We start from the raw sequence: 23,929 nt of genomic DNA, 5'->3' as shown, positions 1-23,929 counted from the left end.
TAATTTCCCCCTTTAAGACTCAGCTTTCTCATTTGTAAAACAGAAATAAAATTCATACCTATGCCTTAGATAAAGATGAAGGTTGAAATAAATAATATATTTAAATAAAGCCTGGCATATGGAAGTCTCTCAATAAATTTTGGCCCTGATTAGCTTTAATTTACAGTTGAGGAAAATGTGCCTTGCCTGAGACCACCTAGTAAATTCTGAACCCAAGATCTGATCCCATGTCTGCCTGACTCCAAAGTCTACTTTAGCCTCTATGCTATTCTGCCTTCCTGCACATCAAAGTTAAATGCATGAGTCTCCATGTTAACAGTAATTTATTTGCTTTGATATGGAGACTAGGATTGGATATACTCAGAATATTTGTGATATTAAGCAACATGGTTATTGTTAGCTTCTAAAACTTTTCTACAAAATCAGTATAACAAAAATGACTCACATAACAGAGATGTTTAGAGAAAAGTGATTCCTACAGTAAGAAACTTTAAAAATATGCCTTTCATAGGGGCTTCCCTGGTGGCGCAGTGGTTAAGAATCCGCCTGCCAATGCAGAAGACATGGGTTCGAGCCCTGGTCTGGGAAGATCCCACATGCTGCAGAGTAACTAAGCCCGTGCGCCACAACTACTGAGCCTGCGCTCAAGGGCCCGCGAGCCATGACTACTGAAGCCCGCGTGCCTAGAGCCCGTGCTCCACGACAAGAGAAGCCACCGCAGTGAGAAGCCCGCGCACCACAATGAAGAGGAGCCCCCGCTCGCCACAACCAGAGAAAAGCCTGTGTGCAGCAACGAAGACCTAACGCAGCCAAAAATAAAATAAACAAATAAAATAAAATTTATTTAAAAATATATACATACCTTTCATTACGAGGTCTATATAATGACATTACAGAAAGATTAAAAAGTAGAGAATGACAATGGAATATTACTCAGCCATAAAAAGAAACGAAATTGAGTTATTTGTAGGGAGGTGGATGGACCTAGAGTCTGTCATACAGAGTGAAGTAAGTCAGAAAGAGAAAAACAAATACCGTATGCTAACACATATATATGGAATCTGAAAAAAAAAAAAGGCTGAAGAACTAGGGGCAGGACACGAATAAAAAAGTTTGAACTATTTTTTAATTGATAAACATTTTTATTCTAATATTATAGTAATAATTCAAGTGCAATTCTCTTCGAAAAGTCAACTCTGTTAAAACAAAACTTGTTAAATATCTTTCATCAAACATAAGCATATTCTTTTCAATCCCCCACAGCAGTCAGAGCCATGTAGCAGAGGTAAGATTTTTTTTTTAAAGCCTATACATTTTGTTATTGCTAAAAAAAATCTGAATCAGTTCTCAAGGTCTCAGAAGCAGTGATTAATTGACTTTTGATAGCTCTACCAGATACTCTGACATAAAATCATGAATCCAGACATCTGTGTCTGGCAGAGATGTGTCCACTAAATAGACCACTACTTTCCGGTCCCAAGGGTTAGTCTCTACGTAGACGTAAAGAATGGACTTGAGGACATGGGGAGGCGGAAGGGTAAGCTGGGACAAAGTGAGAGAGTGGCATGGACATATATACACTACCAAATGTAAAACAGACGGCTAGTGGGAAGCAGTTGGAGATCAGCTCGGTGCTTTGTGACCACCTAGAGGGGTGGGATAAGGAGAGTGGGAGGGAGACGGAAGAGGGAGGGGATATGGGGATACATGTATATGTATAGCTGATTCCCCTTGTTATACAGCAGAAACTAACACAACATTGTAAAGCAATTATACTCCAATAAAGATGATTTTTAAAAAATTTACTATCTGGCCCTTTTACAGAAAAAGCTCTCCAATCTCTGGACTATACTCACAGTCTCTACTGTCTTACTGTCCATTCACCTTTCAACCCACTCCAATCTTTAATCCTTCCAGAGAAATTGCTTACCAAGATTACTGATCAAGTCATGACATCAAACCCAAATCCTTGCCCATCTGACACAGCTGGCCACTGTCCTGCAAATACTGACCTCTTTTGGCTCCCATGACAAAGTGATGGATTTCCTAGATTTCTTCCTACCTCTCGAACCTTCCTTCAAGGAAAGGCTTCTTGATACTTTAATACGCCGTGGATCGTTCTGGCATCTAATGAAGTCTATGGACCCTTCTCAGAATAATTTTTTAAAGATATAATATAAATTATGAAATATTACAAAAAGCCCAATTCTACTGTAATGCAGTTTTCAAAATATTAAAAAATTGTGATATGTGCTTACTGATTCATGCATTGTTAATACATTAAAAAACAGGATGTAGTTGTGGGTTTAATAACTCTGTACTGTAATTCTGAAGTAGTGATAAGTATAAATGTTATTTTGAGATATCAGCAACAATCATAATTTAATATGAAAATATCTTGATTTCTACTGGTGACAAAACTACAAATATTAATAATACTGTGGTTTGACGCCTATATTCAAAATTAAAGGAAGTGCTAAATTTCAGTTAGAGATTAGTAAAAACAAGAAAAGTTTTTCCCAACCAAGTTCATGGACCCTGAATTTTATCAGTGAATCCCTGTGGGTTCCTGGACCCCAGATTAAGAACCACTGCACTACAAGGTCTCAGCAGTTTTCATGGCTTCAGAACCAACTATATGTTGAGTACTCCTGGGCTTGTATCTCCAACCCAGACCTCTCCTCTGAGTTCAGACTGCTACATCCAACCTCCTACTGGACATCTCTACTTGGATATCTCACAGATAACTTAAACTTTACACCTTAACACGTCAAAAAACCAGGCCTGAACTCTTGAATCTTCCCATTACCCAACCCCTTTTCAACACCACTCTCCCCATCTCAATAAAGGGACCAGCAAATCCTAAGTTACTCAAGGCAGAAACTGAGGTCAATCTTGATACCATCTTCTTTCCCAAATTATCAGTAAGTTCCATGGACTCTACCTCCAGAATACCAAATCCACCTGCTCCTTTCCAGTCCACCATGTTCCTTCAACCTACCAGCCTCTCTCTTGACACTCCCTCCACCAGTTACCACATAGCAGCCAAAATTTATATTTTTAAAATGTAAGTAAGATTAGGACACAACCTCACTTAAAACTTTTCAATGGCTTTCTACTGCTCTCAAGATAAAATGTAAACTCCTCATTGTGGCCTATAAGATCCTGCATGATTTGGCCCCGCCTGCCTCTCCAACTTCATCTGCGGTCATTCTCCCTCTTCACTTGCTACACTCCAAACACAATGATCTTTCAATCCTCAGCACACACTAAGGTCTTTCCTACCTGAGAGCATCTGAATACACAGCTGTATCTGTTTTAAATGCTCTGCTTTATGCTTTTGGAATGACCAACTCTATTGCATCCTTCAAGTCTCAGTTTAATTCTTACCTTCTCAGATAGATGTTACTCTATTTAATTAGATAACCTTGGTTATTCCCTGTCCCAGCACTCTCTGTTGCTTCCACAGCATTTTCCCTATTTTGTGAACTGTATATTTATTTACCTGTATACTGTCTTCTCCCATAAGTAGAATAAGGGCAGGGGCCATTTTACTTACTATGTATTCAGGACCTACTGCAGTGTCAAGGAGACAGTAGGTATATGTAATATATATTTCTTGAATGAATATGGTCCTCACCCTCAAAGCACTTTCTATGTGGGATAACAAGACCCAGAGGGACCTTCAGAAAATACCTGGTAGAGTGATTCCATGATTCTAATGAACTTTCTCAACTATGATTTCCCAAAAGAATTGTGCCCCTCATTCTGAGAGAACTGCCTACAAGATTACTGGAAATATACAAGAATACTAATTCTACCAGCAGCACAGTATATGAAGAGAGGGACAATAGCCAAAGAAACTTCTCAGGAAAATAAATTGTGTGCCCATTGTGCCTAGGAATGAAAAACCATACAAGCAAAGAGAGGCAGAAATATAATTATAACTCCACGAAACTTTATCAAAATTGAGGCCACATAACAGGACATTATGGTATGGATGGATGCAAGATCTCTGAGGAAACAGACACTATTTCTAAACTTAAAAACAAAAAAGTAGCAGTTCCTTTTCTCCATTCTAAAATTACAATATGAATTCTAGGCAATCCACTCTTACACCTACTCTTCTTTAGAGTACTGGTTCTCAACTGGGTCAGTTTTGCCTCTTAAAAAGCATTAGTTGATGTCTGGAGACATTTTGGGTTGTCATAAGTTGGGGGTAAAGGGTTCTACTGGCATCTAGTGAGCAGAGAGGCCAAAGATGCTGCTAAACATGCTACAAGGCACAGAACACTCCCCACAACAAAGAATTATTCAACCCCAAATGTCATTAACACCAAAGTTGACAGACTCTGCTTTAGAGTAGCATGTGATAAAAACTTAATATCGGGGCTTCCCTGGTGGCGCAGTGGTTGCGCGTCCGCCTGCCGATGCAGGGGAACCGGGTTCGCGCCCCGGTCTGGGAAGATCCCACATGCCGCAGAGCGGCTGGGCCCGTGAGCCATGGCCGCTGGGCCTGCGCGTCCGGAGCCTGTGCCCCGCAACGGGAAAGGCCACAGCAGAGGGAGGCCCGCATACCACAAAAAAAAAAAAAAAAAAAAAAAAAAAAAGTATATATAGACATTGTTTCTGTATATCTCTATCCCTCACCTTTTACATTGTTATTTTCACGGATTACATCTTTCTGCCCTGTGTGCCTGTTAACATAGATATGAACAATATAAATATTGTTTTATGCGTTTGCCTTTTAAATCATATGGAAAATAAAAGAGGAGTTATAAACCGAAAGTTCAATAATATTAATTTTACATTTACTTTTGTGGTTACCTGGACCAGTGTTGTTTGTTTTCTCATACTGCTTGTGTTTACTGTCTAGGGTTCTTTCATTTCCACTTGAGGGACTCCCGTTATCACTTCCTGTAGGGCCAGTATAAAGGGAATAAACTCCCTCAGCTTTTGCTTGTTACCTAGAGTCTGTCATACAGAGTGAAGTAAGTCAGAAAGAGAAAAACAAATACCGTATGCTAACACATATATATGGAATCTGAAAAAAAAAAAAGGTTCTGAAGAAACTAGGGGCAGGAAAGGAATAAAGACACAGACATAGAGAATGGACCTGAGGACACGGGGATGGGGAGGGGTAAGCTGGGACAAAGAGAGTGACATGGACTTATATATACTACCAAATGTAGAATAGATAGCTAGTAGGAAGCAGCCACATAGCACAGGGAGATCAGCTCTGTGCTTTGTGACCACCTAGAGGGGTGGGATAGGGAGGGTGGGAGGGAGACGCAAGAGGGAGGAGATATGTGGGTGTAGGTATATGTATAGCTGATTCACTTTGTTATAAAGCAGAAACTAACACACCGTTGTAAAGCAATTATACTCCAATAAAGATGCTTAAAAAAAAAAAAAAAAAGAGAATGACAGGGAATTCCCTGGGGGTCCAGAGATTAGGACTCCATGCTTTCACTGCTGAAGGCCCAGGTTTGATCCTTGGTCTGAGGACTAAGGTCCCACAAGCTGAGTGATGTGGCCAAAAAAAAACACCAAAAGGTAGAGAATGAGAAAACTCCTTCCTACCACTGTATCTTACAATTGCTTTCACTTTTGCTTATTCATTTCCAGTGTTAGTCCATTGGCAGATATATTTTAGCAAAGTTGTAATCATAGTATACACTGTGTTTCGCATCCTGTTGGGGTCAGTTGTTCTGGAGGCCCCTTCCCACTCTGCAGTTTCCCACTGAGACACTGTCCACATTACAGCCTAAGGAGGGGTGACTCCCGGCACAGCAGATCCTCTAATGTTCCAGTTGATTTCTCGGCCAAACCCACCTGAATTTACGCCTACAGAGAGAAAGATGATGATGGGCAAGTAAAAGATAAAGAAGCTCTTCACCAAACTCCATCACATACGGAGGTAGGGGTGGAGTGAAGACATTTTAGGAAACTCAGCAACAGAGCTAACGCTATTAAAACGGAGCATTCTTCTCCCCTCATTTCCCCACAGGTCAGTGTGAGAAGCTGCCATCGGTGGTGGTGCCCTCCCTCAAGGGTGCCTGTTGCCAGGCACACAATGCAGGAGGTCTGTAAAACAGACTCTGGGGCTTCCCTGGTGGCGCAGTGGTTGCGCGTCCGCCTGCCGATGCAGGGGAACCGGGTTCGCGCCCCGGTCTGGGAGGATCCCACGTGCCGCGGAGCTGCTGGGCCCGTGAGCCATGGCCGCTGGGCCTGCGCTCCGGAGCCTGTGCTCCGCAACGGGAGAGGCCGCAGCAGAGGGAGGCCCGCATACCACAAAAAAAAAAAAAAAAACAAAAAAACAGACTCTGTTCATTCAAAGATACCTAAACAGTGTTGTCCAAATTTTCCTGGTAAGAATCACTTAGTGTGGTTGTTAAAATTCCAGATCCCAGCCCCCTCTCAGCTCTAGGGCAGGGGCCTAAGACTCTGGAATTTGGAGATCATTTAGGAAACGTTGTATTAACTGTTGAAATGGGTGGAGACTGTGACTGAATTACAGGAAGAACACCCACTCACTACTTACAGCGCTACCCAGGAATGACCAGAACGTCCATCAGACTGAGCCTGGAGGAAGTACCCATGTACTTGTGTGGGTTTCAGAGCCAAATGTGGCAACGTTCAAATACAGCCTCAGGTACTCAGATGTGATCTGGGCAGGTTAACTGCTCCTTCTTACATAAAATGGAAATAACAATATTATAGCCATGTCTCAGACGGTTGTCATAAAGATTCAATGCTGTGTTCCGTGCGCTTGGTACAAAATCCAAGTGTGGACAAACAGTAGCTATTAAACCACTACTAAATTCTCAGTGCCTGGCATGTGATGAAACACTGCTACTTAACCTTTCTGAAGCTTAGTTTCTTCCTAGGTATAAGAGATGTCGGGAAGGGGGAAATTTCCCCCCTACTCCTCGAGTTCTTTTAGCTGAAGATTGACACAAGACAAATTAACAGGAGAAAAAAAATTAATTAGAATGCAGAGAGGTCTCATAGAAATGCCTCCCCAAGTGACCAAAGAAGGCTGTTCACATAACATTTTTAGGCAGAGAAACAATTATTTGTGAAGATTTAACAAAGGGGTTTGTGCTTGGGGTAGCCGACTCAGGAAGGAACAGAGATCGTTTATTCGGCTTTCTTAGCTTTGAATTCCTTAACTGGTGATAGGATACTTTCTAATCTCCTGGTATAGGGAGGATACTTCCACGCAGGAAATTTCTTTTCTACTTTCTGGGGGAAAATGGGGGGGGCATCAGAATGTTTTTTTAAATATCAGTCTTTCCCCCACCAGCTGTTTCTCCAGTAATTTTCACTCAGAATAATCAATATGCCATTGTGGCATATCTTGGGGCAGCCTGCTCTGAACCCCAACACGGGGGTACTATGAAATGCTGGCCTAATACTAAATCCTCTGTGAATGGTGGCTGTTAAGACATGCCCTGGAGATTAGATAGTAATAATATATCTGTTTATTTCCTGACTTTGATGATTGTACTGTGGTTATGTAGAATGTGTTCAGGGATAATGGGAAATCAGGTTAGTAATTTACTTTCGAATAATTCAAGAAAAAGTTATTTACACTATACTTGCAAATTTTCTGCCAGTTTGAAATAGTTTCCAAATAAAAACATACAAAAATGTACGCTATTAATAATGTACTATTTATAATATAATATGTACTTCTTTGATTTTCATTTCTGATATAAACCAAGATACCTTGTAGAGAGATAAAAGAAAAATGTGAAGAAATGGCAATAAATCCAATTGTTAATTTTTTTTTTTTTTTGCCGTACGCGGGCCTCTCACTGCTGTGGCCTCTCCCGTTGTGGAGCACAGGCTCCGGAGGCGCAGGCTCAGCGGCCATGGCTCACGGGCCCGGCCACTCCACGGCATGTGGGATCTTCCCGGACCGGGGCACGAACCCGTGTCCCCTGGGTCGGCAGGCGGACTCTCAACCACTGCGCCACCAGGGAAGCCCCCAATTGTTAATTATTAAAAAACAAAAAGACATCCCCTGGACCCTGCTGAGTTTTTCTCACTGGACACGAAGTATAATTTTTTAAAAAATGCTGTGTCTCTGGGGTAATTTGTGGGAGGTATTGCTTTTTTGCAATCAGATAATTACCTGCTCTGCTTGCCGCATGTAGGCAACGTCATGAAGTGATAATGCTCACCATATTAGAACCAGATTTGGTACAAACTGGATTTGTGTGGCAGTCTGTAATACTAGTAATTTCTAGGACAATTCACCATGAATAGTGAGCTGAGAGATTGTAACAACCAGCCGAACCTGGCTGACCATAGAATCACCTGGCAATCTTAAAAATACAGATTCATTGTTTGCTGCATCGTGTCTGGGGAGAAGCCTGAGAATCTGCTTTTTTTGTTTGTTTTTTTCTCTCTTTAAAAAAATTTTTTAGTATATTTTTATTTAAAAAAAAAATTTAGAATCTGCATTTTTAAAAAGTGTGCTGAAAGGTTCTGATGAGCAGCCAAGATTGGGAACTAATTATTTGGTTGTAGTGTAGAACCTGATAGTTGACAGTTTTTCTTTCCTTGCTCATTTCAAAGATGTCTATCTTGATTAAACACATTGCCAGCCACCTCCAGGCAATGAGGAGGCTCTTTTGTTTTTGAGAGCTTGGTTGATTTCATAACTGACCATTTGGGTTGCTGGACTTTTTTTGTTTGTTTTGTTTTTGGTCGCACAGCTTGTGGGATCTTAGTTCCTGACCAAACACCTAGTCCCAAACCACTGGAGCGCCAGGGAATTCCCCGTGGGTGGGTTGCTGTTTTTCGCTTTTTGTTTTTTTATTTCTTCCTGTTTTAAATTCCTGCCCTTAGGTTTCAAGTTCACCAATAGGGAGCCCGCCGAACTCTAAGCTCCCATCCTCCACCCCAGAGAAACCGGAACCCCAGGCCAGCATGTTCTCTTTTTCTCTCTACCCACAACCTTGCTGTGTGGCCCCAGGTCTGCTGTGTATTTCCAGATCCTGTAAGTAATAACCCTTTATTTTTTTCAAAGGTGCCTGATGGTTATTGCTGAAGGGTGTCTCGCAGTCATAATAAGAACCAGAAGGGCCAGTCAATTCCCTTTGGTGCACGACACCTTTTCTCAATATTAAAAATGATTGCTAAATCCATACTGCAACAATTTTTGCAATCTATAAGGATGGCTACCCAAAAGAAACCCCAAAAGAGCTCCAGGGGACTGTGATTTGTGTAGGCTGTAGAGGGAGGCTGCAAATCAAAGTAGTAAGTAGAAGAAACTTAATCAAAACAATACTAACAATATTAGCAGTCAAATCAATAACAGGAAAGCCAGCAGCAGTTTCAACAGGATTTAACTGCAACTGTTGGGCTTATAGAGGCTACCAGAAAAATTAAGTGACAAGGTCAACAAGATGCACTGCTTAATTACCTATCTGACTCTAGCACTGCTTTCTTTTCCTTATTGCATTAAACATTTCTCGAGTAATACAGGCATATTGTACAAAATAACAATTCCTCCTCCCTTTACCATCTTCCTTTCCAATTCCACTCCCCAGGGTGAAATCCTTAATAATAGTTTGATGTGTATCCAAACAGGTTTTTCTGTAGCATTGTTCTCCAAGAAGTTTAAAGTTTCAAGCCAGAACTAACTCGCTTTTCACCTACTTATTAAAAGGACAAATTTCTATTGATAGGCAATATTCAGCTTCCCCCGCCCCACCCCTTGAGGCTGGAAAGGCAGCCACTAAGAGGCAAGTGCCTTCTAATTAGTTTTCTGAGAAACTGAAACCTAAAAGACAGGAGCACGTTTACTTTTGGTTTCAGGAAACCAAGTTTAAAAACGCGAAAACAGGGACTTCCCTGATGGCGCAGTGGTTGAGAGTCTGTCTGCCGATACAGAGGACACGGGTTCGTGCCCCGGTCTGGGAAGATCCCACACGCCGCGGAGCGGCGGTGCCCGTGAGCCATGGCCGCTGAGCCTGCGCGTCCGGAGCCTGTGCTCCGCAACGGGAGAGGCCATGACAGTGAGAGGCCCACGTACCGCAAAAAACAAAAAACGCGGGAACATTCTCATTTCCTTTCTTAAGGAAATAGAAATTTCTTCTGGGCTTGCTTTTGTTAAGCTGCAGACACCCGAACAGGTGAGGACTCAGGTGTTTTCTCTTCAGCACCCAGACCCTAAGGAATCTTCTAATTCCCAAGGTAGGTGGAGACTACCTGGAGAGACTCGAGCCATGCCTGTTCAACAGAAAAGATGGGCTGAAAAAACGACCACAGAACCCTAAGATAAAAATCCACCCTGCGGCTAGAGAACCTTCCAGATATATCTACTTTAGGCAAGAGAGGCTGAGGTGGACCTGTTATGCCCACATTTTTCTTAAGTGAAACAGACAGGAGAACTGGCCCTTAGATGGGACTCACCTTCTAGCTGAGGCCAGGGATGCATGATTCTAGCCAGACAACCTGACAGAGGTCTCAGACAGTGCTGTAGAGAGTTATAAGGTGGACTGATCAACGAACTATCTGGAAACAAACTTTCAGATGGGACAGGGAGGACCTAGAGTCTTGGTGGGAAGTGGTGACTCTGTCAGGATTCTTTGTCACGCACCCAATTGGTTGATCTCTACGGAAAGGGTTTTCTTGTTTTTCATAATGTATACGCTTTCATTTTCAGAAAAAAACTTTAAAATATATTGACCCGGAAGCTCTGACCTAGTTGTATTTTCCAGGTTATTTTTTGCAAGTGTATCAAAAATTCATTTATTTTGTTTACCAACATTTATTAAACGACTGGAAAGTAACTTGCCCAACTTTATTATTTATTTATTTATTTTTTTAATAGAAAGTTCTCTTAAGTATTATTATTGAGATATAACTGACATGTAACACTGTATTACTCGAAGGTATACAGCACAATGATTTGATATATGTATATACTGCAAAGTAATTACTACAAAAAGTTTAGTTAACATCTGTGACCACACAGTTACATTTTTTTCTTATGATGAGAACTTTTAAGATATACTCTTTTAGCAACTTTCAAATATAAAGTATTCTTAACTGTAGTCACCACGCTGTGCATTATATCCCAGGCCTTATTTAAAACTGGAAGTTTGTACCTCTTGACCACCTTAACACATTTCACCCTCCCTCCCCTCACTTCTGGCAACCACCGATCTGTTCTATGAGTTCAGTTTATTGTCATTTTTTAAGATTCCACATATAAGTAAGATCATACAGCATTTGTCTTTCTGTCTGACTTATTTCACTTAGCATAATATCCTCAAGGTCCATCCATGCTGTCACAAACGGCAATATTTCCTTGCTTTTATGGTTGAGTAATATTCCATCATATATACACACCACATTTTCTTTATCTACTCCCCTGTCTGGGAAGATCTCACATGCCGCGGAGCGGCTGGGCCCGTGAGCCATGGCCGCTGAGCCTGCGCGTCCGGAGCCTGCGCGTCCGGAGCCTGCGCGTCCGGAGCCTGCGCTCCGCAACGGGAGAGGCAACAACAGTGAGAGGCCTGCATACCGAAAAAAAAAAAATGTAAAAAAAAAATGATTACTACAAAAAGTTTAGTTAACATCTGTGACCACACAGTTACATTTTTTTCTTATGATGAGAACTTTTAAGATATACTCTTTTAGCAACTTTCAAATATAAAGTATTCTTAACTGTAGTCACCACGCTGTGCATTATATCCCAGGCCTTATTTAAAACTGGAAGTTTGTACCTCTTGACCACCTTAACACATTTCACCCTCCCTCCCCTCACTTCTGGCAACCACCGATCTGTTCTATGAGTTCAGTTTATTGTCATTTTTTAAGATTCCACATATAAGTAAGATCATACAGCATTTGTCTTTCTGTCTGACTTATTTCACTTAGCATAATATCCTCAAGGTCCATCCATGCTGTCACAAACGGCAATATTTCCTTGCTTTTATGGTTGAGTAATATTCCATCATATATACACACCACATTTTCTTTATCTACTCATGGACAATTAGGTTGTTTCCACATCTTGGCTGTTGTGAATAATCTTTTTTTTTTTTAATTTTTATTGGAGTATAGTTGCTTTACAATAGTGTATGTTTATATTGTACAGCAACTTCCCAACTTTAACAAGTTGCTTCCTCTAATCTTTTTGGAGATAGGGCACGAATGAATGTAAAATTATGAATAATTCAGCAAGTGGATGATTGAGAAATATTTACCACTCTATAATAGGAAAAAAATAATCTGTGATAACAGATGCTTATTTTACTAGACACAGGCAACACCTACAGATATTCTGGGTATCTTCCAGACATCAATTGCCATACTCATTTTTACAACATAAATATGCTTTTATTAGTGCAGCCATAGATGTAAGATGATTTTTTAGACCCAAATTAAATGAGGACAAACTACTAGAGACTATACTTACAGCACTGATATGGGGAAAAGAAATAAGTCAGAGGTCATCTAATCCTGAGCAGGTCATAACTTCTCTGGTTTGAGTCTTCATCTTTGAAATACAAGATAGCATAATGCCTGGGGCAGACAGAGCCAGGTCTGAGGTTGTGGGTCTCCTCTGCCCAGGGTTTGTTTGTTTGTGGATTCCAATTTTCTCAGCCCCGGGGGCTCATAACCCTTCCCCATTCCATTCTTCCCCTTGGGCCGACACGCAGAGGCTCTGCTTCCCTTCTTAGACTATCATTTTCCAACCTGCGCGCACACGCACGCTCAAGAAACCCGCCCGGTTGAGGGCGGGGAAGCAGGAAAAGTCAAACCAAAGCGCCAGCTGGGGGCAGGGCGCAGGCGCAGAGCCGAAGGGCAGGAGTGCGCAAGTGCGAGCAGTGAGCTCGGGAGAGGACTCGTGTGTGCGTGTTGAGCGCGGGAGAGCGGGACTCGGGTGTTATGTGTGTGTGATGTTACTTTAAGACTCTTAGATTATACACTAGTGTGTGTGTGTGTGATGTTACCTTAAGACTCTAAGATTATACACTAATATGTATAAAATAGATAACTAATGAAAACCTGCTGTATAGCACAGGGAACTCTACTTAGTGCTCTGTGGAGACCTAAATGAAAAGGAAATCCAAAAAAGACCGGATGTATGTATACATATGGCTGATTCACTTCGCTTTATGGTAGAAACTAAACACAACATTGTGAAACAACTATACCCCAAGTAAAAAATAAATAAAAATCCAAGAATTTCGTGAAGAAAAAAGACTCCAAGATTAAAGACTCAGGGGTGTGTGTGTGTGTGTGTGTTTGTGTGTGTGATGTTGCCTTAAAACTAAGATTAAAATACCTCCCTGCTACTCTTCTTAAATAATGCTTCTCTATACCTTCTTGCTACTCTTCTTAAATAATGCTTCTCTAGAATACTTCGTAAATATATATTATCAAACAAACGTTTGGGGCTTCCCTGGTGGCGCAGTGGTTGGGAGTCCGCCTGCCAGTGCAAGGGACGCGGGTTCGTGCCCCGGTCCGGGAAAATCCCACATGCCGCCAAGCGGCTGGGCCCGTGAGCCATGGCCGCTGGGCCTGCGCGTCCGGAGCCTGTGCTCCGCAACGGGAGAGGCCACAACAGTGAGAGGCCCGCGTACCGGAAAAAAAACAAACAAAAAAAAAACCCAAATGTTTGTATTTATTGAGATAATTTTGACTTTCTATTAATGTTCCTGTGACTTTTTGTATTAATGGTTTTTCTTGTATTGTCTAATCTTGTATTCTGGGCTAAACCCAATTTGGGTCTGTGTGTGTGTTTAATAATAGCAATAATAATAAATAAGTACAAAGAACAAATCTAAAAAAACTCTTCGTTATCCCCAATTTTTGTTACTCCATTACCTCAAATTGACAACTGCTGGCATCTTGCCATAGTTACTTCAAGCTTTTAAAAAATTCAATAAGTAAAATATTGTGGATAAGTTTGAGGTTCTCTTTGCCTTCTATTTCCAGTTTCATTTTTCTCTCCTTTTCTCAGAAGCAACCAACATTCTGAGTTTACTGTATATCTTTTACACTATTTTTAACACACGCTGTTTTAAACACACATCCAGGAATAATATGTAATATTGTGTGCACTTTTAGCTTATTTAAATTGTTTAATTTTATATGTATATTTCCGCAACTTGATTTTTTAATTACATTTTGTTTCAGATATCTATGTCGTGTGTGTGTTTTCGTTATTCTCTTCAAGTGGCTCACAATATTCCTTTAAGCAAATATTACCACGTTTCATTTCCTTATTTCATTATTGATGGACAGTTAGGCTATTTCCAAAATTTGGTGTTACAAACAGTGCTAAAATGACTGTTCTTGTCTCCTTGCACACATTATTTACCCATTCATCTGTTGAAAAACATCTCGGTTGCTTCCAAATTTTGGTAATCATGAGCAAAGCTACTATAAACATTCATATGCAGGTTTTTGTGGACATAGGTATTCAACTCTTTTGGGTAAATACCAAGGAACACAATTGCCAGATCATATGGTAACAATATGTTTAATTTTGTAAGAAGCAACTAAACTGTCTTCCAAAGTGGCTGTACCATTTTTCATTCCCACCAGCAATGAATGAGAGTTCCTGTTGCTCCACATACTCATCAACTTTTGGTGTTGCAAGTGTTTTGGATTTTAGCCATTTTAATAGGTATGCTGTGGTAGCTCGTGTTGTTTTAATTTGCATTTCCCCAATGACATATGATGTGGACATCTTTTCACATATTCCTTTGCCATCTGTGTATCTTCTTCTTTTTTTTTTTTTTTTTTTCTGGCCGCGTGTATGGCTTGTAGGATCTTAGTTCCCCAACCAGGGATCAAACCCAGGCCCATAGCGGTGAAAGCAAGGATTCCTAACCACTGGACGACCAGGGAACTCTTCCATCTGTATACCTTCTTTGGTGAGGTGTCTGTTCAGATATTTTACCCATTTAAAAAATTGGGTTGTTTGTTTTATTGATGAGTTTTAAGAGTTCTTTGTATATTTTGGATACCAATCCTTTATTAGATATATGTTTTAAAGAAATTGTTTCCCAGCCTGTGGCTTACCTTATCATTTTCTTCAATGTCTTTTGCAGAGCAGAAGTTTATAATTTTAATGAAGTCCAACGTATCAGTTCTTTTCATGAATCATGCTTTTGGAGTTGTATCTAAAAAGTCACTAATTACCAAACCTAAGGTCACCTAGATTGCCTCCTATGTCATCTTCTAGAAGTTTTATGGGTTTGCATTTTACATTTGGGTCTATTATCCATTTGAGTTAATTTTTGTGAAAGGTATAGATCTGTATCTAGACTCGTAGTTCTGCATGTAGATGTCCATTTTTTTCTGCACCATTCGTTGACAGGACTCTCCTTTATCCATTGAATTGCCTTTTCCCCTTTGTCAAAGATCAGTTGAATGTATTTGTGTGAGTCTGTTTCTGGGCTCTCTTATCTGTTCCACTGATCTGATTCATCAACATCACACTGTCTTTATCACTACAACTTTATAGTAAGTGTTGAAGTTGGTTTGGTCAGTCTTCTGACTTTGTTCTTTCAATATTGTGTTGGCTATTCTGGGTCTTTTGCCTTTCCATGTAAACCTTAGAATCAGTTTGTTGATATTCACAAAATAATTGCTGGGATTTTGATTTGAATTGCACTGAGTCTATAGATCAAATTGGGAAGAACTGATTTCTTGACAATATTGAATCTTCTTATCCATGCACATGGACTATCTCTTCATTTCTTTAGCTCTCCTTTGATTTCCTTCAATAGAGTTTTGTCATTTTCTTCCTTAGAATTTGTATATGTCTTATTAGATTTATACGTAAGTATGTCATTTCTTTTTTGTTGTTGTTGTTCTAATGTAAGTGACATTATGTTTTAAATTTCAAATTCCAATTGTACATTGCTGGTATATAAAAAAGCAATTGACTTTCATATACTAATCATGTATTCTGCAACCTTGCTATAATTGCTAATTAGTTCCAAGGGTTTTTTTTGTTTTTTTTGTGGGTTTTTTTGGTTGATTCTTTGGAATTGTCTACAGAGATAATCATGTCATCTGTGAATGCAGACAGCTGTACTTTTCCCTTCCCAATCTGTAAACCTCTTATTTCCTTTTCTTGTCTTGATGCATTAACTAGGACTTCCAGTACTATGTTGAATAAGAGTGGTGAGAGGGGATATGCTTGCCTTGTTCCTGATCTTAGTGGGAAAGTATCTAGTTTCTCACCATTAAGTGTGATGTTAGTTATAGATCTTTTAAATAAATGTTCTTTATCAAGTTGAGGAAGTTTCCCTCTATTCCTAGTTTGCTGAATTTTAGAGTTCTTTATATATTCTAGATTTGGGATATTTGTCAGGTATGTGATTTGCAAATATATTCTCCCAGTCTGTAGCTTGTCTTTTCATTTCCTTAACAGGAGGTTTCGCATGGCAAAAGTTTTAAATTTTTGATGAAGTCCAATTTAATGATTGTTTTTCTTTTACAGAATGTGCTTTGGGTATCCTCTAAGAGCTATTTATCAAGCCCTAGGTCCTGAAGAGTTTCCCCTATCTAACCCTTTTGTTTGTGCAGAGTTCTTTTTAAATAATAAAAATGCTAGGACCTTGGGATTAACATACACACACTACTATATATAAAAGAGATAATCAACCAGGACCTACTGTATAGCACAGGGAACTCTGCTCAGTATTCTGTAACAAACTATATGGGAAAAGAATCTGAAAAAGAGTGAATATATGTATATGTATAACTGAATCACTTTGCTGTACACCTGAAACTAACACAACATTGTAAATCAACTATACTCCAATAAAATTTAAAATAAATAAATAAATAATAAAGATGCAAGTGGCTTGTCTAAAAGACAAAAACCAAACAAGCAAAAAGCAAAACAAACAAAAACAAAACTCTCCATCTTGTTAATTAATCAAATAATTACTTTTTAATTTTCCAACTTCCTTCTGCCCTTCCATCTATTATTCCTGTTCTTTTGTGTTCCTTTGCGATCTGGTTCTTTTTCTAAGTTCTTTCAATGTTGATGCAAGTCACTCTGTTTAAATTTTTCTCTCTTACCAATATAGGGATTAGGGCTATGGATTTTTCTCCACATATTGTTTAAGCCATATCATGGTAATCTGATGGACCCTAAACCATACATCTCCAGCAGTCAGATTCTTTGTGTCTCTCACAGCAGTTAGTGTGCCCACGGTGAACGCTCATTGAATGTTTCCTGTGCTAAAAAGTTAATAAATGAAATGTTTCGATGGCATGCTTCAGTATATAATCAAGCCAGAGAGAAAAATGACTGTAGGTTGCAACACATCCCTAAGGGTTTTAAGAGCCCTCTCCTCACTATGGTACTGTTGAGTTTTATTGATTTGCTCAATCACTCCCAAGTACAAGTGTTTTTTTTGACATCATAAAATCTTAGAATCCACTGATCCTTCTTTTTCCCCATTTCACAGATCCACCTTCTGCCCTGGCCATCTTTGTTTTCCACCCTATCCACCTAAGAATGCATAATCCAAAAGTTCAACCACTTTCTTACTAATCATCTAAATTCATATGCCCTACTCGCCTTTAAAAATTTTTTGGAGGCAAAAGTTTTCTTTTTATGTCATGAATAATTTCAAACTTACAGAAAAACATAGAGAGCAGTATAATGAACACCAATATGTCCACCACCCAGTTAATAGATGAAGTCAATTTGAAAACTTCTTATTATGGAAACTTTTCAAATATGCACAAAAATAGAGAGAAGGAGAGAATAAGAGAGTGAATCTCCATTTATCAGTCACCCACCTTCAATAATCATTGATCTTTTGCCAATAAGTGGTAGCAGTAACCACCCAGTTGCCCAAGCCAAAACCCACTTACTAAATTTTAATCCTTTCTCCTGATCTCTATCTGTTCAATACAGAGCCATGTTAATTTTATTTTCTAAGTGTCTCTCAGATATACTCACGTCTCTTCATTCCCATGGCCCCTACTGTGGCCCAGGCTACCATCATCTCTCACCCGGATTACTGCAAAACCCTCCCTACTGGTTTGCTCCTCTCTAATTAGTTCTCCACCTGTAATTAATAATGTGAATGTGCCCCCCCTTAATAATTTATCATGCAAAAAAATTAACTTTTTGGGTGTGCAGCTCTATGAGTTTTAACACATGAATAGATTCATATAATTACAACCACAATCAGGAAACAGAACAGTTTCATCACCTCAACAAACTCCTTTGTGTTATCCCTTTGTAGTCACACCCTTCCCTCCCCATAACCCTTGGCAACCATGGATCTGTTCTTCATCATTAATGTGTCTTTTAAAATGTCTAGGGACTTCCCTGGTGGTCCAGTGGTAGAGAATCCACCTTCCAATGCAGGTGACACGGGTTCGATCCCTGGTCAGGGAACTAAGATCCCACATGCCGCTGGGCAACTAAGCCCACGCACCGTTACTGAGCTCGTGTGCCTCAATGAGAGAGCCCACGTGCCAAAAACTACAGAGACCACACACTCTGGACCATGTGCGCCATGACCAGAGAGAGCAAACCTGCATGCCACAGCTAGAGAGAAGCCCGTGTGCCACAACAGAGAGCCCATGCCACAGCGAAAGATCCTTCATGCCACAACTAAAGACCCAAATGCAGCCAAATAAATAAATAAATAAAATGTCTATGAGTTCATGTCACTCCCTTCCTTAAAATCCTTCTTTGGCTTTCCACTGTTGTAAGCAGCAGCCCTTTTCTAACTTTCAAGTCTCCTCTTTCACCACTTCCCATCTCCCAGCCTCTGTCACTCTTTTCTTTTTTTAGCTCAGTGTAAACTTTTTTAAAAATTTTATTTTATTGAAGTATAGTTGATTTACAATGTTGTGTTAATTTCTACTGTACAGCAAAGTGATTCAGTTATGCATATATATACATTCTTTTTCATGTTCTTTTCCATTATGGTTTATCACAAGATATTGAATATAGTTCCCTGTGCTATACAGTAGGACCTTGATGTTTATCCATTACATATATAATAGTTTGTATCTACTAATCCCAAACTCCCAATCCATCCCCCCCGCCCCTCCCCGGCAACCACAATTCTGTTCTCTATGTCTGTGAGTCTGTTTCTGTTTTGTAGATAAGTTCATTTGTGTCATATTTTAGACTCCACATGTAAGTGATATCATATGGTATTTGTCCTTCTCTGTCTGACTGACTTCATTTAGTATGATAATCTGTAGGTCCACCCATGTTGCTGCAAATGGCATTATTTCATTCTGTTTTATGGCTGAGTAGTATTCCATTGAATATATGTACCACGTCTTCTTTACCCATTCATCTGTCGATGGACATTTAGGTTGTTTCCATATCTCGGCTATAGTAAATAGTGCTGCAATGAACATTGGGGTGCACGTATATTTTCAAATTATAGTTTTCTCCAGATATATGCCCAGGAGTGGGATTGCAGGATCATATGGCAACTCTATTTTTAGTTTTTTGAAGGACCTCCATACTGTTCTCCAAAGTGGCTTCACCAATTCACATTCCCACCAACAGTGTAAGTCCTCTGTCACTCTTAAGGTCTGGCCAGACTGAACATCTCTCTACCACTCCGATACACTATTCCCTTTGATGATTTCAGGGCTTCCTACATACTTTTCACTCTGACTGTAATGCAATAACTCCTCCTAACCTCAGATTCCTTCACATGGCTAATTCAGATCTTAGTTTAAATGCCCTTTCCTCCAGGAATGCTTCCCTGTTCATATTAGGTTGATTGTTGCTGTTTGCTGCTTCCTTTCAGGGTATGTATCACACTTTACTGCAATTACTCTATTCAATGTTTCTGTCCAGACTGTAAGCTCTGAGAGTCAGGGCTATGCTTATTTTTTATTTACCACTTAATTTCCAGCCCCTAGCACTTAGCAAGAACTCAATAAATATTTTTAAATAAATTAATAAATGCACTTTTGTGTACTACGCAATCTACTTCTTCATCAACATGAAATATGTATTTTAATGGTTTCAATTGCAGAATGAACATGGAGGAACATAATTCATCTTTGGTGGTAGAATCATCTTACCCAGACTTGGTCATCAATGTAGGAAAAGTAACTCTTGGTGAAAGAAACAGACAGAAGCTGCAGAAAATTCAGAGAGAGCAAGAGAAGGCAAAAGTTATAAAAGCTGCATGTGCTTTATTAAACTCAGGAGGAGGAGTGATTCAGCTGGAAATGGCAAACAGCAATGAGCATCCTGTGGAGATGGGACTGGATTTAGAAGAGTCTTTGAGAACACTTATTCTGTCTTCAAATTTGCAGGCTTTCTTCGAGACTAAGCAACAAGGGAGGTGTTATTACATTTTTGTTAAGTCTTGGAGCAGTGACACTTTCCCTGAAGACAGTTCCTTTAAGCCCCGCATTTGCAGCCTGAGTTCTTCGTTATACTGTAGATCTGGCACTTCTGCGCTTCGCATGGATTCAAGAGCGGCATTCAGTTTCCTGAAAACGAAGAAAATAAATGCAAAAATCTTGGGGAAAGAACCTTTTGGTAAAGTTTTCAAGGTTATAGGTCAAGACCTCCATAACTTGGATCCTACTTACCAAGTTTTCCAAAAAGACCAGCTTGAATACGGTGAAATCGTGCCTTTTCCCGAGTCTCAATTCATAGAGTTTAAGCAGTTCTCTACAAAAAACATTCAAGAATATGTGAAAAACATAATTCCAGTGTACATCCCTGCATTTGCAAACACTGAAGGAGGCTATCTTTTTATTGGAGTGGATGATACGAGTAAGAAAGTTCTGGGATGTGCTAAAGAAAAGGTTGACCGTGATTCTTTGAAAAAGAAAATAGAAAACACAATATACAAATTACCTTGTGTCCATTTTTGCCAGTCTCAGTGCAAGATAGATTTCACAGTCAAAATCTTGGATGTGTTAGCTGGCGGAGAGCTATATGGCTATGCTTGTGTGATCGGAGTGAAGCCATACTGTGGTGCACTTTTCTCAGAAGCTCCCTGTTCCTGGATGGTGAAGGACAAGAATATTTGCAAACTGACAACTCAGGAATGGGTAGGCATGATGATAGACACAGATCCAGGTAAGATGGAGAAAACTCCCTCCCTGTCCTTTCTACCTTTTTGGAACCTGTATATTAAACAGGTTTCCCTCTGTTTCCTATGACTTTGAACTTCTCACACACACTAAATTCTGTGTTTTTTGAATCCTCAAGTATCCTATTTTCCATACATGAGAAAATTTTGTTGGGTGATGAGAAGCCCAAATGTAGTATCTTATAAAAGGCAATTTCCCACATCAGATGAAAAGAAAATTGTCTGGGGATGATTGCCTTGCAGTGGTATATTGGAACTAGCTCTTACTGGCTCGAGAGCCATTTGTTAACTTTTCAGGAATGTTTTGAGCCAGTTGTTAAACAGTCATTACTAAAAATTAAGTTTTATAAACTTACAGTTCAATAAATTGTATTTAAAACAAATTTAATAAATATAAAACCTAATGATTTACTACATTTTAAGATTATACGTGTGAGGTTATTTACATCTACTGTATCTGTATGATGGAAATACTATAAAATGGTGTGTTACGGTGCATGTATTCCCAACTCTGCATTTAGTGACATCATATTGGTAGCTTAAAATTGTCCATGGTGGGAATATTTAAACCACAGATATATGCATAGATAGTTGTACTAAAAGAATGTGCTATGTACCATAAAAGAAATTCAAACAAAATGATATCCAGAAACAGAGGATGAAGACATATTGAATGGGAAACACATTCAAACTTCCAAATAACATCTCTTTTATGATAGATTTGGCAACTTTCATATGCAATGAAGGCACTTGTCCATACAGGGTGAATGGGGTGTTATCTTGCCATTATGTCTCAAGTCATACCTAGACAGTCATATAGTACACCCACTCATAAGGTCTTTTTCAGTGGTGAAGAGATGAACTAACATGTCAGAATAACATGAATTTCCCTTCTTTGTTAAGATTTTACATGGTTGTGCAAAGACTTTGAATCTCAGTTGAGTCTGTCTAACGGGCCTCCTCTTAGCAGACCAGTGTACTCCAAGAAAGGCCTGGAACATAAGAAGGATCTCCAGCGACGCTTATTTCCAGGTAGTAACTATGCTTTGCCTACTTGACACCAGCCAGTTTCTATGTTAGGATAAGGGGAGATAAACTGTTATGTTTGTTCTTTAAGGTCCTGAAAGTACGCTCTGCAAAACCTATGTGTGCAAGATGATAATGCTACAAGCATATTGATGATAAGTAGTTTAGAAATGAACCCTCACTGACCTCATTAGCTGAGGCAATACCACATACAGAATCGAGGAACACTGTTGCCCTTAAAGACCTTTCGGTCTGGTAGTTCTCAAATAGGACTGATCATCAGTATTTCTGGTTACTTTAAAAAGTACAGATACCCGCTCCCCACTCGAGACTTCATAAATTAGAATACCTGAGGATAGCACCGTATAGTGTGTATTTTTTCAAGCTACTCACAGGATTCTGACACTCATCCATATTGGAAACTTTTTATCTAGTTGAACTAGAGGCATACATTGCACTAGGGGCAAACAATTGTCCTCCTCTGCCGAATTTTCCAGAGGAGTGCAGGAAAAATATGAAACAAGAATAAAGTTTTATATCAAGATGGAACACAAAACAAATAAAATGAAGATCAATTACAACATCCATGAACATATTTTGGGTTTAGGAGAAACAGTCGTGTAAAAGCGCGAAATCACGTTTCAGGACCAAGGACAGTGCCTGTCCTCTGCTCTCATCCCTCGCTCCCACCATGATAGGCTTTAGCTATGAGTCCATTGTTGTCCTCTTTCTACACTTTTGGAGAGGAAGAACCACTTGATCAACTCTATGAAGTAAATCACTGGCTTATCTGGCACTACAATCTGATGCATAAACGTCCTATATATGTGTAAATGTCTATTGAGGACCATTAAGTTAATAAATAATGACTGTTCAATTTGAGATTTTATTTTTCACCTTACCTAATTGAGGTCTTTGCATTCGCTTGCATATCAAATTTATATTTTAAAAACTGTCCACAATAAACAGTATTAGGTCCAAGAGTAAACATAAACATTGGTAATTATTCTCTAAACTCAGTAAACTCTGTTTTAGTAGAGCTTATTATCATGCAATAAATTATATCTAAAAACAAAATACTGGGCTTTATCCTCATAGAGTGATAACCTATTATTCTGGTATTAAAAAAATCAATTTTTCAGGAATTGTAACAAACATTTGAGGAACAGACACTTCCAACACTATTTAAACTTTTCCAGAGCCATAGAAAAAGAATGAAAATTCCCAGGTTATTTTTAAAATGGGAGTAACAGTAATTGCAAAACTTGACAGAGATAGCATAAAAAAGAAGAATTCAGACTAATCTTACTTGTGAATGAAGACGCAAAGACAGAACTCCAAGAACGAAAGGATGGATGAACATTAACAGAGTTATTACTATAATCCATCATTTCTATACATTTATGCGGAAAAATTTTATGATTGTTTTCTAACATACTGAAAAAGTTCTGAAAAACATTAATATACATTTTGATTTTTAAAAAATTCCATAAAATATGAACCCATAGATACTTTTGTTTAAAGATTTTTTAAATTATTTTTTTTAACATTTTTTAAATTCAAAGTCACAAAAATTATAATCATCCTCATCAGTTCACTCAGTCCCATGTAATTAATTTTTTTATCTTGATCTTTTGTTAGCACTTTTATAAATTCATCAGTTTTCCATTAGAGTTCTGAAAATGCTTATTCATTCAGTTCAGCAGTATAGTCAGTTACCAGAAACCTGTATTTGTCAGAGTCTTTTCCATGAATTCCTTGAAGATGAAACCCTTTTATAGGAACATTTTTGCAAA

The 23,929-nt window shown here is 39.1% G+C and overlaps 1 protein-coding gene across 3 annotated transcripts in view; it reads left to right on the top strand.

Annotated features, from left to right (window-relative positions):
- Positions 1 to 8,860: 8,860 nt before the first annotated feature.
- SLFN11 (schlafen family member 11) overlaps positions 8,861 to 23,929 on the top strand; it is a 25,725-nt gene continuing 10,656 nt past the window's right edge. The window contains exons 1-3 of one of the 3 annotated variants that reach the window (XM_007105569.4): positions 8,861 to 9,013; positions 20,031 to 21,094; positions 22,011 to 22,139. In XM_007105569.4, the coding sequence (XP_007105631.1) occupies positions 20,032 to 21,094; positions 22,011 to 22,139 (1,192 nt within the window). In that variant the 5' untranslated portion in view covers positions 8,861 to 9,013; position 20,031. Of the gene's footprint in view, positions 9,014 to 9,859; positions 10,213 to 20,030; positions 21,095 to 22,010; positions 22,140 to 23,929 lie in introns of those variants that run through there. The other 2 variants (XM_007105570.4, XM_007105571.4) reach the window with 2 other exon arrangements.

The sequence above is a fragment of the Physeter macrocephalus genome, chromosome 14 (genome assembly GCF_002837175.3).
Source record: "Physeter macrocephalus isolate SW-GA chromosome 14, ASM283717v5, whole genome shotgun sequence".
NCBI lineage: Eukaryota > Metazoa > Chordata > Mammalia > Artiodactyla > Physeteridae > Physeter > Physeter macrocephalus.
Note: the sequence above shows the minus strand (reverse complement) of the source record. Positions and strands in the feature narration are given on the sequence as shown.